This window comes from Megalops cyprinoides, chromosome 2 (assembly GCF_013368585.1).
Source record: "Megalops cyprinoides isolate fMegCyp1 chromosome 2, fMegCyp1.pri, whole genome shotgun sequence".
Lineage (NCBI taxonomy): Eukaryota > Metazoa > Chordata > Actinopteri > Elopiformes > Megalopidae > Megalops > Megalops cyprinoides.
The window spans coordinates 39,101,142-39,117,791 of NC_050584.1; the positions used below are offsets into that span (position 1 = coordinate 39,101,142).

Below are 16,650 nucleotides of genomic sequence, written 5' to 3' on the forward strand. Positions count from 1 at the left end.
ACATGGTAACACGGCAATGGAGAGAGGTGGTACGTCGAACAGGGGGTATTTGGTTGCGGCATCAAAAGGGAGAGACTTAAGCCGGTTTCGGTCTAGCCCTCACCAATGATGCACTCGTCGATGTCGTCATTGCAGGTGTTGCCCACGTAGCCAGGGGGACAGTTGCAGTTGAATTTGCCGTTGATGGGGTTGGTGTCACACTGCGCTCCCTCGCGACACGGGTTACTGATGCAAGCATCGTCCACATGACAGAGCAGGCCTGGCACACAAGGAAGCAGCAAGGTTAACATTACCATCGCCAGAACACCAGCACTGACAGCTGGCCATTGTTTCTGTAATCCACTGTTAAGCGCACCACAAACCACGGAATTAGACAGGAAACACCCATAGCGGGACATTTCTTATGCGCCCTTAAGACTGTCTGGAAATGTTCATCTGAAATCTCACTGGCATGAAGAAGATTACAGACTTTGTATGTATTTAAAAGTAACGTAACCTGTGTGTTAAGCAATCATTATCTCAACATAATGCGCTGTATTACAAGTAAGGTTCTATCACATTAGGTTTCATGTCTGTGCAGATCACTGACTGTATTGGCCTGTTAGAATATGCATGTTTTTTTTCCCTATGCATTTTACCCCTTTATGCAAGCCCCTCCTTTCTGGAATCTCCAATTGTACACTAGGCTTGTCACACCACTACAACCACTACACTCACACAGGAGCACTGAAGTGAGACAGCTGCAATCGCATCATATCCTCAAATGTAGCCAATGGCCATTTTTTACACTGCGAGTTACCCACTGTGCTACAGCGGAGTGTGCGCTCATTCGAGGCTAACTGCTACTCAGCTGACATCATCTCAGCAACTCACAGGCGCCTGGGGAATCGCGGGGTGCCTGAGAGCGGCGAGACGAGGAAACCCTAGCCCAGCTACCCACCCCTATCCCTGGTGAACCAAGCCAGCTTGCTCCGCCCACTGTGGGCGTCTGATCATTGCTGGCTGATCACACGGCTGGGACCCAACATGCGGAGCTCAGCCTGCACTCAGAGCGAGCGCCTTCACCACCAAGCCACTACGGAGCCTTGAATATGAATGTTAACAGCTGATGTCAACAGGGCTAACAGCGCACCTGTCTTTCCGAAGGGGCAGGTGCATATGAAGGAGGCGACGCGGTCGATGCAGGTGGAGCCGGCGGTGCAGGAGGCCGTGGCGCAGTCGTCGATGTTCTCCGCGCAGTCGGGGCCGCTCCAGCCGTTGACGCAGACGCAGTTGTAGCCGCCCTGCCTGTTGCTGCAGGTGCCCCCGTTCTGGCAGGTGTTGGGCTGCAGACGACACTCATCCACGTCCTCCGTGCAGAACTGACCTGAGAGAGAGAGAGACAGAGGGGGCAGCGGTGTGTGAGGGACGGATACACACACACTTACACAGAAACATACACTTACATACATACATACGCACACAGACACACACACACACAAAGTTATCCTTACCTGTCCACTCAGGTGGGCACTGGCAGTTGTACGTATTGACCCCATCCATGCAGGTACCGCCATTCTGACAGCGATGGTCAGGACAGTCATCAATGTTAATCTCACAGTTTGTCCCATTGAAGCCTGCAGGCAGGAAATTAGACATTTAAATTCACTGCTTCCTCTTTGTGAGATACTTTCTCATTATTAATACTATATGTAACAGCCAAAATATGTGATTTACTTTACAGTAAGCATTTTTTTATCTGTTTGTTCTGACTTTTGCTACTTTTCTTAGGAAACCAATTTGGCAACAGCTCCTCGCCTGTTCTGTCAACAAAGCGTCTTTGAATTTGAATCGGTAAGAGGATGCAGAGTGTAACAGCGGGGGTGAGTCCTGTGTGACCGTGGTTGCAGTGTTTGCCCCTCAAACAGCCCACAGACACAGTGAGGAGTAATTTACTGCTTGGCTCACACACCTGCGTGCTGAACCCTCCTCTCTTCTCACCACACCCTCTCTCTCTCTCTCTCTCTCTCTCTCTCTCACCTGGCAGACAGTGGCACCAGTAGCTGGTTTCAGAGGTTTGCCGGCAGGTGCCGCCATTCACGCAGGGCGAGGGGGAGCAGGGCACGTAAGGGGTCTCGCAGTGGCGTCCGGTGAAGCCCGGGGCGCAGCTGCAGTGGTAGGACCCCGGCGTGTTCACGCAGACTCCCCCGTTCTGACACAGGGACGGCGTGGCGCACTCGTCGGTGTCGTTGAGGCAGCGCGGGCCCCCGTACCCCGACGGGCAGCTGCAGCTGAACTTGCCCCCCGGCAGAGAGCTGCAGGTTCCCCCGTTGGCACAGGGGCTGGACACACAGCTGTCCTCGCGGTTGCAGCGCGGGCCTGGCAGGAGAGAGCAGAGCGCTGGGAGTGCGGTTCACTGCTCCACCCGGGGAGAGCTGTTCAGTTTTATTTATTTAATTTATTTATAACGAACCATGTACAATATTAAACATAAACGTTACCATCTGATGCATTGTACCAGAGTTAGCCTAAAGCTAATTTTCATCTGCAGTCACTCAGTGTCAGGGAGTCTGAACGCAAGTGCTACTGACCTGTCCAGCCGCGGGCACAGTGACACTCGTACTTGTCCAGGGAGAGCAGGGTGCATACGCCCTTGTTGGCGCAGGGGTTCTTGGGGTAGCAGGTAGAGTTCTGGGGCGTCTGGCAGTTCTGACCAGTGAAGCCCAGGGGACAGGAGCAGGTGGGGTTGCCTGGCACCCCAGACACGCTGACAGTGCAGTTTCCCCCATTCAGGCAGTAACCCGGGCGACAGGGGTCTCTGTGATGACAGTACTCACCCAGGAAGCCAGGAGCGCACCTATACACAGACAACAAAGGGATATTATGTTTTCACACATGTCCAAACAACACAATAGGAAAACCTGCAGAAACAAAAACAGAGAGCCATCCAAACAGACAACAACAGATTACACAACACATCAATGCAATGATATCCTGGACCTGAGAGCAACAGCGAGACACAGGAGAACTGGGATTGAGCAATACCTGTTGAACTTGTCAAGTTAATTAAGTTTGAGCAACTTGAATACTAGCACAAAGGGGAATGGAGGGTGCTTTTTGGTTTAAATTCAAACTGAATGCGCAAAAGTGGGGCGTCAGGGACAGGGAGCAACACGGGGTCAAAAGATGAGAGACTGAAGCCACATGCCTTCCTGTCTTTAAATCTTTAGAAGAAAAAAAAGTACTGCTGCATGGGCATACACACACACACACACACACACACACACACACACACACACACACACACAGCCCCACAATTGTGCATGTGCAAGCATGCGCACACACAGACACAGAGACACACACGCGCGCACACACACACACAGACACACACAATAAAACATCAACTGGCAAAACAATACATTTTGACTGTGTCCAACTGAATATGCGTGAATGTGTGTGTGTCTGTTAAGCTGTGTGTGCGTTTGTTAAGCTGAGAGACAGGATGTGGCAAGGCCATGCCAGGTCACAAAGCACGAGGGCATGCTGATCTCGGTCTCTCTCTCAAGTGAGTTATGCACATGACAAATTACAGAGAACAGATTACAGCACTGCGAAAGAATACTGAAAAAAGGCACTCTCCTCCCTCTCTCCTTCCCTTCCTCCCCCCTTCCCTCACCCTTTCAGTTGGAGTTTTTGTGCTGCTGCACATCCATTTAGGTTTGTGTGTGGCTGTGTGTGCAGGTCTGATATTCTGATCTCATTATTTCCTCTGGAATACTCCACGCCTGCTGAGGTCATTTGCAGATAGCAGAGAACAGAAGAAACAGTGGAGCAGAGAGCTCCGGCTCTGGTCTGTGCGTCAGAGTCCCCGAGCAGCGTGGCGCTGCGGCCAGCACTGTGCCGACACGCTGTCCAGGGACACACAGTGATACTCCTGCCTGCTGCCACGCACCTGCAGGCCTCTTTACCTGCCTCCCACAGGGGGGCTCAGGTGACATAAAGGAGAAGCACTGGCATGCCACTGTGCGTGTATGTGAGCGTGTGTTCTATTTGTGTGTGTGTGTGTGTGTGTGTGTGTGTGTGTGTGTGTGTGTGTGGACTTCAAACTCTGCCTCATATCTATAATTTAACCTCACTCCACCCAAAAGCAGACTGAAAATGAGAAAACATGGCAGAAAGTAGAGGGAGAAATTCTATTCATAAACCACCAAAATCCCAAGCAGAGATACTTACACACTTCTGACGTGAGCTCATCTGTCCTCAATGAAGTTAAAACGGCTACTTCTCATTATTAAAACGTAACATTTATTAATACTTTATTGTTACCATACTGCCATATTTTGCCATACAGTGTGTGTGTGTTATGTGTGTATGTTTTCAATTTACAACATAATGCACAATTGTCACAAGCTAGTCAGTTCAGCAGTGCCAGATCATTATTATGCACACCTGTTTAACATTCCTTCTTTCAAAGCTATTCCCCTTTGCAAATCTTAGTGATTAAATTCTTGTTTGTTGCTGTGTTGACAGCTACATGTACATTTCTGAAGTCTCTCTTTTTTTTTTAAGTCCTCAAGTTTTCACTGTTCATTTTAACATGCATTACCTGTACAAATATTTTTGTCAACTTTTTTTTCAATTTTCTTCCTGAGGTTTTATACCCCATCACGTATCTGCAAGCATTACTCAGAACTAATACAATGATGCACATCATGATAAATGAAAGATAAAAATAAAAGATATCATAAGAAAGGACTTTGCAGGAGAGAAAAATATACACTTAATCGATAGCATTATTCCATTATTTACGCATGACTGAATGTTTTGCTTGTTTTTGATTCTCATTCTTGAAATGTAAACCTGCAATCATTTATTTTATGGCATCAATTTTCACATTTCATTCCAAAGGCGGAGACACTAAATGATTAATCTACCCATTTATTGTATTTATTTTACATTAAATGATTAATGTAGTCATTTATTGTATTTAACCTACATTCTAATGACAGTTTGTTTTCTCTATGTCTTCATTTTTAAGTGTTATGCTTGTCTGACATGATCTGTGAGGCACTCTGGGCTCCATTCAAGGTAATAAAGTTCACTGCATTATTCATTTTAGCTGTTTGTCTCCAGATCTGACGCTCCCGCGCATATACTTCTGCCAAGCTGCACGATATTTCATTGAGCATCAACACATCAAGCAGTCAACGGAAGGCACGTCTCTCCACTAATACAGTACACACTTTTCCAATAGCCAAAAGATGTTATGCAGTCATAGAAACCACAGATGTTACTGTTTTATTTCTGTTCTACAACCTATTCCATTATCCAGGTAAATGAAGACGTGTATTTTAGGAGTCAGTGTCTCTTCTCTACCTGTGACAGCTCAATCATTAGAATTCATCAATATCATAATTTGTGAGTTTCAAATTATACATAAAATTGTCCTGTTCCTTTCTTGCCAGCACATGTCAGTTTCATTTGCCTCCATAAATTTCTGTTATCTCTGTGTGACATACACCCTGCAGTCAAACGTAAAGTTCACCAATATATTTCTTAGACTGCGATGTTGTGCTAACCTGCCTGAACAGCAGCCGTTGGGGGCCAGCGTCAGTGTCCCTCCCACATTGACTGTACTGATGCACTGCATTGCGTGATGCATTCCTGAGTGAGTGTCTTCCATGTTTTACTTGGAATATGGGTAATTACTCAGTGATTTCAAGTTATTTTTCATCTGTTTGTTGGAAACAGCCAACATCTAAGCTGTTATCTGACCAGGCAGGTGAATGAAGAACTCTGTATTTTCATTTTGTTTTTCAGTTACTTAAAATCCATTGTTACTGTCTTTAATAGCATGTTAACCTGGTCCATTGTTGTCCTGTGGCTCTCCTTGATTTATGTAGCTGCCGTTTACCCATTCAGGAGCACTAGGGGATTTGGTTCCTTCAGATCTCAAGGTTTTATGTAAGGTACAGAGTGAGCTTGGCTTGCTTGAGACCAATTTTATATTTTTGGGTATCTAGCTCCAGGCCTCCCATCTGATGACAATTTCAGCTAAATTTTGGTGTTCTCCCATCCAGAGGAATTTATGAAACACTGCATTCATCTTCTTAAAGGGAAGTGGATGGCACTGATTAGATTATTCTGGGAGAAAGCTAATTTGTGGCTAAATATTATATATTACATATAGTAAGGAACTATTTCTAATGCATGGTCTTGATGCCACTCCCAAATACTTCAGCCCATCTAGGGACTATTTAATGGTACTGAGCTTATGGTACCTTTGCAAAGACATACAGTTAATGGAATATTTTCTGATTATACCCAGTTGAGCTTGTGTCCTGAAAGACTACTGAAATAATTGGATAATTAAATCTTTTAATTTAGTTTGATACTCTAAAATTGTCAACAGTATGTCATCTGCATATAAATTAATCTTCACAGCAGAGATGAGTATCTGGATCCTTTTGATGTTAAAATCAGATCTTATACAACAATCTAGTGATTCAAGCAATATTACAAAAACTGATGTGATGGGGGAAATTCTGCCAGGATCTGTAATGCGTTGGGAAAGAGTCCTACATCATACCATTTGTAAACAGCTTTGCTTTTGTGAAGACAAACAACAAACTGACAAACAGTAACTATATGATTGAATGCTTTTTGGACATCAACAAAAGGTGTCACTGCTGGAAAGGGAGATTTACCAGCGAAGTCAAAGGTGTGAGGTGCACACTAAGGTCCTTATATGATCTGCCATCTGCCGTTTTATAAAATATTGGTGTATTACCTTTGGCACAAATGTGTCCAGTCTTCCAGCCACACTCTGGTGTTTGTTTCAATGACTAAATTTATCAAATGTATTCCAAAGCATCCTTGCTTGGTCTGAGTGATGAGGTTACTGAAGAACTGTATCTCTGAAATGTAAAAATTGCTTTTTTTGGCAATTGTAGCCAATTTAACTCTTTTACTTTGCCTTTGTTTGCCACAAGCCATGACACTTGGGGAAACCTGATGACCACTAAAGGCACACTTTGGCTTGACACCTTGGAATGCGCCAGGTCCTGAGACTGATAATAACTGCTCTTTCAAGCACCTTACGAGCTGCATGTGGATATCACACAGTCTTTGTTCTTTTACCCTGGTATTTTCCTGTTCAGATTAGCGTTTCACTAACAACAAGGTACTGCCAGTACCGAAACAACTGCTAACAGAAATAACCATAATAATGTAATGTGCCAAAGGGAAAAAAGCAGCCTCTGTTCTATGCAAGCTGTTTCCTGTTGAAGCGCAGCAACGAGCTGCATTAGATCCATTGAGCAAGACAAATGAAAAGCAAAAGAGGGGTCACCAAGCTTTAAATACATGCCAAAGATAAGGAATTCATTACAGACATGCTATACTACCAAAATATATCGGTATGTTCTTTCTTACCATAAAATTCAGTGGTGATCTAAAAGGTGTACATCAACCTGAATGTCATTTAACGTTTCTGAAATGTTTCTCGCACTGATGTTCTGCACCACAGCTCCTGTGAATTACAGAGAAGGGACTGGATACATCATTTTAGATTCCCTGGAACACATCAGTCATCTGCAAAATCTCAGTATGAAGGGCTGTTACTCCTCAAGATCAGGTCAAGCAGACGGTTATCCCTAGCATCCCGGTTAGGCCCTAGCATCCACATAAAGGCTGTTCAGCCTAGAAAGACAAAATTGAAAAATATCTGAAGACTGTATGAAGCTTTACTTGCACTCATAGTTTACAGAACCATGAAACAATTTCAAATTAGCTGCTTTTATTAATTTGTCAAAAAAAATAGTGTTCTGTGTGTATTCTCACTTGAGTAAGTACTTTAATGAGGAGGAACAAATATATTTGCCAGTGAAGCAGAGTCTGACGGAGCTTTCAAACCCTAATTTGAATTCATGTACTTAACAAATTAATTCAAGTAATTAAATATATTTATAAAACGGTGGTGGAGCTGCATTTAAGCTGTAGCAAGACCATGCATGTTGTTTAATCCATCCACAAACAGCTACCACTGCAAACAATGGTAGCATGAGGGGAGGAGAGAAATAGCCAGGTTGCTCAACAGAATTATTTGGTGACTTTATGCGTCCTGTACTTACTGTGAGCACTTTTAACCTTATAAGGAAACATCAGTGACCAGCAAGCGGCACCTGATGGCTCAGAAATTGCTGCAGAACCCTGGGCTGGTGACACATTGTACTATTCCCTGATTTCGAAGCTTATGTGGTGTGTCAGCACCAGCTTCTCCGATTCTGTAATCGCGCAGACACAATGTGCGCCAGGTAAACTCGCAGTTCACACAGTGGGGGGGTTTCAAGAGTCTTAATGCGTGTACTGGCTCCATCTTCATAAAAAAGTGAAAAATGCATTGTTTCACCTCCCCTTCTCTCCACCGATTGTCACAAATCACATTAGCAAATTGCAATGTTGTGGTTCACTTTCTTTATAAAAATTCTTGATCACTTAAATGCATAAATACAGATGCCAAACAATTAGCTAAGCCGTAGATTACTTTCTCTTTGTGCACCAAGCTGGCTTGTATCTTGCTGTGTGGAATTTTAATCTATACCCGTTTTAACAGTGCCCTAGCCCTGTGCTAACAGGCAGGAGGGGTGCGACCGGCTTCATACTGCAGTCTGTGGGCTGGCAGACAGGCAAACAGGAAGAAAGGGAGATTATACTCGTTTTCGATTACAAGTTTGGGAAATATCAACGTTTCAATGCAAAACAAGTGCCATAAATACTTCAGGACAGCCATCTGTACACCAGCCATGTTTTGCTCACTCAGAGACTGTAAAAAAAAATAAATAAAAACTTACAGGGAGTAATGATTCGAGGGCTGATTCACTGCTTGTGCATTTGAGTGAGGGAATGTCACGTAATGACACCAGAAAAACAACAATGTAAGAAAATGGAGATTTCTCCGCTGCACACCACTTCCTTCCTTTTCAATGTGTATGCCCACTGAACTGTAAGGTAAGGAACAATAAATTAAACTTGAACTCTTCAGTGAGGTTAAAATCTTCACAGTTTAGTGAAGTGCCAACATTGTTCTTGTGCACGTGTGCTGTATGAGTGTAGACCCCCCCCCCCCCATAACAAAATCCCCTGAACACACCCAGCACCTTGTCTTTGCAATATCACCATTAACCAAACAACACACAGGACTGGGTCTGGAGATGCAACTTAGCCCTCAAGCAGCCATCTGCTTTCCACCATAAACATACTGCATCTCAGGTTTTCTCCCGAATGCTCGACTATAGGGCTCTTTATTATTCTCTGTGCAGTTTTCCTTCCCACTCCCTCCATGTGCAGGTCCCTACAGCCCCCTTCTCCCGCGGTGTCAGGTTTCCACAGCTGGTTCACATTAGCGCCCCCCCCCCCTTCCCCAGCACCACCTCTCCGCTCCTCTTCTCTGGCACTCAGATCTCTGACCTCTCCCTGTCCTGACATGAGGGGAGCAAAAGGGCAGGGGGAGTGCATTGTCTCTTTGGTTGTGCCACATCAGGCAGCTTTTCTGTTTTGCTCTCTCTCTGCAGATAGCCCCGGTGTACATGTGCCTTCATATCTACTCTTGTTCTCACAGTCTGGTCAGTGCCAGCTGGAAGTCCCTCTGAAACACCTTAAAAAGGCCCGGGTCACATGTGTAACTCAACAGCAGTGCGTTTGCTTGGTTTCAGCCTGGTAAAGGTGGCCCTTCAACAATTTTGCTGTCAGAAACATTTCGCCACCAGGCCAAACTTTTGAGAGCACCATCTGTACTCGCAAACCCTAGAGTTGTGAGCACACACACAAACCACACAAAACAAATATGCGCACCCACATGCAACCATGCACACAAACACACACACACAAACACACACACACACCCACACACACACACACACACACCCACACACACACACACACACCCACACCCACACACACACACACCCACACACACACACACAAACACAAACACACACACACACACAAACACACACACACACACATACACACACACACACACAGCTTGAAGCTGCATAAGCCCAAGGAATAAGGTTACTTCTTGCTATTTTTTCAAAACATTCTTTCTCACTTGATCTCGCTCATTTCATCCTTCAAAGTTCGCATTAAATGTTTTTTTTTCAAATGTTATTTTTAGAAACACCCCCCACCCTCTTCTCCATCTTAAGCATTTGCTCCTTTTCATAAGAGAAAAGCGAGAGCAGCCACTAAAACAACATGAACTAGTAGGAGGGGGGAGGGGTGCCAGAGGAAAGAAATTAATAGTAACAGAAAAAAAGGGCGGATTGTGGCGAGAGAAGAGTGAGGCGAAAAAGAGGGAATGAAAGAAGAGGGAGGAGACGCAGAAGGAGGGGAGACAGGAGAGGGAGTCTGAGGAGGGTGGAGCTGTGGGTTGGACTGTGTGGCCTCACCATGCACACGCTAACCAGCACATACTCACTACCATTTTCAATGAAAATTCAGGCAACCATTTTGCCGAGATGCACTACCCTTTCCATTCACGCACTCCTTGTGTATTTGTAACGACAAACGAAGCCAGGCTCTTCGAGCTTTAAATGCCGTTTGGCAGGATATATCTACACCTATGCTTTAATCTGCTCTCTCGGTGCTGGGATTCCTCTTGCGCTCACCCCCCTCGCACTATCCTGCTGTACCTTGGAGCTACCTGTTATTAAACATTCTCAAGCTCAAGGCTACCTTCCAATAGAGCGATTATAGCAGTAAAACCTCATCATTGTCATCATCAGAACTGCACATCTGTGTGTCACAGCACCACTTATCAGTGCAGTGTGTTGTGGGTTTAGAGTCTCGTCGTAACATTCCCCACTTTCCCGCGAGGCATCCCCCCGCGTATAACTGTGTGTGTGTGCGCGCGAGTGTGTGTGTGGACACAGGCCTTGGCATCTGTGTGAGCATGCCACGCGACTGTGCTATGGTGTGTGTGTGTGTGTGGCCGCATGGCATGACAGTCCCCCATGTTGACAGACCCCTGTCTCATGAGCTGGCAGTGACGGGCTGCGCTCTTTACATCTCCCTCCCATAGTCCTCACATGCGGGTCACATCCCGGCCCACGGTGCCCGGCTTCCACCCCCGCTCCTGCCCCCGCTCCGTCCCCGTCTGTGCACTGCCGCCCTGTCGACAGCCTTATCCCTGTGGCTCCGCGCTATCACTGCGCTGGTGTGCGGGGACACCCAATCCACACACACACGCACGCACACCGGGGAAAATCCGGGCTCAGACTCCACATCTTATCGTGGCGGAGCCCTGCGGATTTCGGTTTTGATCTCCGCGAGGGCGCGTCATGCCCACGTGTTTGGCGCAGCCACGGTGAGAGCGGAGGGCGCAGGCCCCGCGGCGCAGAGGGATCAGGTTTTTTTTCGGGGCGCGGCTCCACGAGTCGTGCTGGGGCTCGGTGGCACTCGTCCTCCCGCCACCGGAGTTTCTGCTCGGCAGCCTCTGCCCCTTGGGACATCACGGCTTCATTTGAATAAGAAATCAGATCAACGGTTTCTCCAGGTAAAAAGCAACTTTCCGCGGGGCCAACCAGGGCAGACACTCAGCACCCCTCAGAGCGAGGGAGAGAGAGAGAGAGAGAGAGAGAGAGAGAGAGAGAGAGAGAGAGAGAGAGAGAGAGAGAGAGATTAAGAGGCCAGATGAGTCAGGCCCAAGGGCATCTCCCATAACAGTGTGAGGGATGACTGACAGTGTGATGAGGCAAGCGTAGTGACAGGTTAATTTCTCTCCTTTCTCCTACACCCCCCTCCTTCTCTCTCCCTCCCCCCCTCTCTCTCATCAGTGCTCAGCAAGTTAGGGGACGCGCTTATCAAATTACACCCTCTTTACTGTTAAAAGACATTCTCCTTTCTTTTCCTCCCTCTTTCTTCCCTGTCTGCCCCAGGACAAATTCTACCTGTCAGATCAAACAACAGCACACACCATCTCCTCTCTTCTGTCTGGTGAGAGAAAAACAGAGAGAGAGAAAGAGACCGTGTGTGTGTGTGTGTGAGAGAGAGAGAGAGTGAGTAAGAAGGAAAGAGAGAGAGAGTATGAGAGCAAGAAGGAGAGTGAGAGGAATCCATTTGCAGAGAAAGGGTCCTGTCTGAAAAAAGGCCCTTTGACCATAGTGCTGTTGCCTCAGGGTCTATGTGCTCAGGTATGAGCCCTAAATGTCCCTTCTGCCCCAATGCACTTTGACTGCAGTTCTCAGCTTCCTGTAGAGGGTGGGGGAGGGGCGATCCACAGCAGTGCGCACGCTCCTAACTTCACACTTTCACTCGGCCCCCTCACCAGAGCCACTGACACACTGCGGTACACCGTCCTGAGCTGACCAACGTCCATTCACAAACACACACCTGGCGCTGCGCAACACACGGGACGCACACAAAGAGACACTGAAACAGAGACGCAGAGTGGGACGCAAACGGTGACAAACAATGACACACTCACGCACTCTCACACCCTGGCACAGCTCTTGCAGTCTCACCGGTCTGACAGCTTGTAACACACCCTACCCTGCCGATCTCTCTCAGCCTATTCCTCCTGCAACGCGTTCTCAGCGGCAGAGTGAAATTCCAGCGCACTCTCTCCGTGACCCACACGAGGTGTCACCTAAAGCAGCGCTGGAGCACGGAAAGCAAACTCTGCCTCCGCCTCCAGTTTGCTGTGCTTTCTGAACAGCTCTTTGGGACGTTCTTCGGGTTTATTCTAACGTGAGATCCACTGGGCGGTGCTGAGGTGCGGGTGCTGCACAGCATGTCAACACAACAACACAGTCATCATCATTAACTTCCCTGACTTACAGGAATGTTAACACAATAAGAGCTAAAATCTGCGCCATAATTACACTTGTCTTGGGGGATTCCACTGTTTATTTTTCACCACTTGCCTTTAATATGTTGAAACTCTGATACACGCATAATGAGATTTTCTCACAAAGGGTCCTTTCATTTGGGGCATTACATGACGACACACAGACTGACTGCTTAATCAGACTAACAGTTGCCCTGCTCTCTGTCACCTGATTGCAGTTTTAAAGGAGATCTCTTAAAGGGAGGGGGGGAATCCTCAACACATTGTTACACGTAGAGGGGAGACGTGTCCGAGGGCCATTCCTTCCCCCCGCCCCTCTTCCAGCTCAAGTCAGGTCAAGTCAAGTCAAGTCAAGTCAAGTCAAGAGAACTTTATTGTCAGCCCATCCATATACAAGTATACAGTAGGGTTGGAATAACATTTCCCTGCGACCCATGGTGCTACATTTAGACAGTGCAAGACAAAGACAACATAAAGCACAATGGGCACAGTGCAAAAAGACAATAAGACAGTAAGTTTAGGACCCAGAGTGGCCGCTGCGACCTAACGCACCGCCATCTTAAAATAATAACAGCACTCACATCGCGCCTTCCCTTTTGGGCCCACCTGTTGGGCATTTGGGCTCATCATCTCCTGGTAATGGGGAGCCCTCGCTCCTGCACCTACCGTGGGATCTTGTTTTGGAGGAGAGAAACCTATATTGTGTTTCGACCTGTGCTCTGTGGGTTGGGTGATACTATAGCACATGTTCTGCCATTTCAGGGCGTGGGCACCCTTCTAGGTCACAGCTTACAAGATTCATCATTTCATCCCTATCATTTATTTATATGTTGAAATCTGCTGCTCTTCCCTCTCTACCACTATTTCTCAACATATCTCCTTGCTTTAGTCGGTCTGTGGTGTCCCAATGCACCTCTCCTACCACTCCCTCATGCTGGAGGAAAGGTACGTTTTCCTTCTCAGGTTCCTTCTCCCAACATCTTGCTACGTAAATGACTTCATAACGCGTTTGCAGATTAATACTGAGATGACTGCGCCATGATGACATGATGAAACTGAATACTTACATTTAAATTTTCAATGTTAAAAACACATTACAGTTTGATGGTATTTCACATGCTACATTGGTTCAGCAAACTGGCAGCCTATTTCAATCCCGTGCTCCCAAAATGGAAGGATGTTTACACAGGGTGAAAATGAGGCTGAAGGACATTCTGTCTATGAATTCAGGAAGATCAAGTAAAAAGCAAATAACTGTAGAATTGTTAGAATGGCACTGTTCCTGAGTTTTGCAAAAGCGACTGAAAACTTCCCTGTCATCTGTTCTATTTAAATCTAACATCAAATTAAACCACGCACATACTCACGCTCACCATTCACTGTCAATTACTACTGGAAGTGCAGACAGGGTAAGTTAAGCAGGCTGTGTGTGAGAGCAGCATTGCTGCTTGCAGAGAGCTGTACACCAGCCCAGGTGACCTACCTGCAGTATCCTGTACCGTTGTTGAATGTGACACAGGTGGCGTTGTTCACACAGGGCTTTGTGGCATCCAGACACTGCAGAGCTGTAACAAACAACACAGTATCATGAGTGGAATCTAGACACAAGGGCCAATTAGCACTGCCAATCTGTGCAACCCCCACCACACACACACACATGCGCACGTGCGCACACACACACACACACACGCACACCAACTTCCACACCTATACAGAATCCGACTCCACAGTCAACGCATGAACGCAAAGGCAGAGGAGGTTGTCCAGAGGGAACCTACAGACCCGAATGCTTCTGGGCCGGCAGGCTGCGGTCACAGACGGACGGAGGTGACGAGCTGTCAGGCTCTCTTACAACACTGTGGCACCAAAACTATTGGGCCTTGTTACCCTTGACACATTGAACTCTTTCACACACCAGTGCAGCCATGACTCTGAGGGCTGTGGTGCAGGGCGGAGGCTGCTGCTGACCAAGAGGAAGACCGCCGCTGTAAGAAGGTTCAGGAGGTCATGGACTGAGGTAATCTGTAGCATTTAGGAGTGTAAATAATCCCTAGTCCTCTGGAGTAAGCGTTTCAGCAAATAGATAAATAGCTAAAAATATCTGCTTGTTAACGAGATAAACTGAGGCACAGCCACTGAATAATGGGGAGGCTGTTCAGAGTCAGGCACATGAGTTTGTGGTTAATGTAAACAGGGCAGACATGACTACACAGACTCTCAAACTCTCGGCTTACGATACAGTTAAGACACAGCGGGGCCAACAGACAGAGAGGCACAGATGCCACTACGGTGTGTTTCCTGGAAGCACGATATAGCAGTTCAGGTGACTCCACAGCAGCACTGACATTTGTGTGACACGGACGCAGACATAACACAGTGAGAACATTCACTGCGCAGAATAGCTTACTTCCTGCTGCTCGTCTGTCCCAGAGCAACGTTATCTCACCCAGCTGAAAGCATCTAAACTGAAAGATGTGCTGTGTACCACACTCTGATACCATGAAGAGAGAAAGACATACTGTGTACTAACCCACTGATACCATGAAGACAGAAAGACACACTGTGTACTGACTCACTGATACCATGAAAAGAGAATCACATGCTGTGTACTGACACACTGATAGCATGAAGAGAGAAAACAAGACACCCTAGCACTGCATATCATGCACATTGACTCCAAACTGCTCCACACTGGAAGGACATCGGGACTGATACTATGAACGCTTGCCATCAGCCACCACCCCTTCTACAAGGTGCTCTGACATCCCTGAAAGGCGCTGTAAAACTGCAATTTAACTCTATTTTTAGAACATTAGAGTAGTAACACACAGACTTCCACAACTACTATAAAAAGCTAACAACAAAAAAACTGCTTCATGTATTAGTGAGAGTAAAAAGCAAAAAGAGAGGATGTGGTATCAGCGTGACCTCACTTCTTGTGTATAAGGATCAGCTCTGCCTTCTCAGCATTACTGAATGACGCAGAGGCCCCTTCACACCGGTCAGCTCAAAGCCCAAAAGCCGTAATCACTGGCTTCTGCTGCTCGTCATACAAGCACTACAGCAGGTCTTATCACAATCAGGCTCTTCAATATGACCATATGTCATATAATTACATTTACTCTTGTTATCATTCACACTAACACACTCCCCAATCAGTACTAGTTTTGCAGTTCCACATCTTACTATCATTGGTGTCAGAAGGTCAACCATAAAGGTTAATTGAATTATCCTCACGGACATTATTACAACAAATGTGTCATACCTGTCATCAGCATGTTACTGTTTAACCACAGTTATCTCATTTGTAACACAATGCTTTAAATTTTAGTATTTTTACTTGTTACTTACTTGCTGCTGCAAGAAAATAAAACTACAATTAGGTAGCAGAAAAGGCAGATGAGGAGAACACTTAAGTGACAAAGGCCAACTATGCATTCTGGACAGCAAACTATACACATACAGTCTTTGGTCAGCCATTTGCAGCTTTTTCTAATGTTCTCCATAGCAATCTTCTTTTGACAATGAAGTAAACGCTAATAGAGTAAAGACCTTCCTGAAAAGTGGATTAGACTTCCTCGGCTTGTAAAAAAGTGTTTAGACAGAAATCTAAGAAAGGGGCGTGAAGGAGGGAGTAAGGCAGGAGATGAAACTAAGACGACGGGGGAGAGGCTGAGGAAGGGAGTGGGGGGAAGACACAGAGCTGGAGGGGAGGGGAAGGAGAAAGCGCTTTCTGCAAACTAGTCTGACGAGCTCCACACTCACTGTCATTCTGCCAAAAGGGGTGATCTCACAGGATACAGGACTGACTGCCACTAATT

General features: G+C 46.4%; 1 protein-coding gene across 1 annotated transcript in view; it reads right to left on the reverse strand.

Annotated features, from left to right (window-relative positions):
- The window catches only part of notch2 (notch receptor 2), a 34,827-nt gene that overhangs the window by 13,869 nt on the left and 4,308 nt on the right, over positions 1-16,650 (reverse strand). Inside the window, exons 2-7 of the mRNA XM_036553332.1 lie at positions 14,313-14,394; positions 2,571-2,836; positions 2,020-2,358; positions 1,494-1,616; positions 1,133-1,366; positions 104-259 (exon numbers count right to left, since the gene is read on the reverse strand). Of these exons, the coding sequence (XP_036409225.1) occupies positions 104-259; positions 1,133-1,366; positions 1,494-1,616; positions 2,020-2,358; positions 2,571-2,836; positions 14,313-14,394 (1,200 nt within the window). The remainder of the gene's footprint in view (positions 1-103; positions 260-1,132; positions 1,367-1,493; positions 1,617-2,019; positions 2,359-2,570; positions 2,837-14,312; positions 14,395-16,650) is intronic.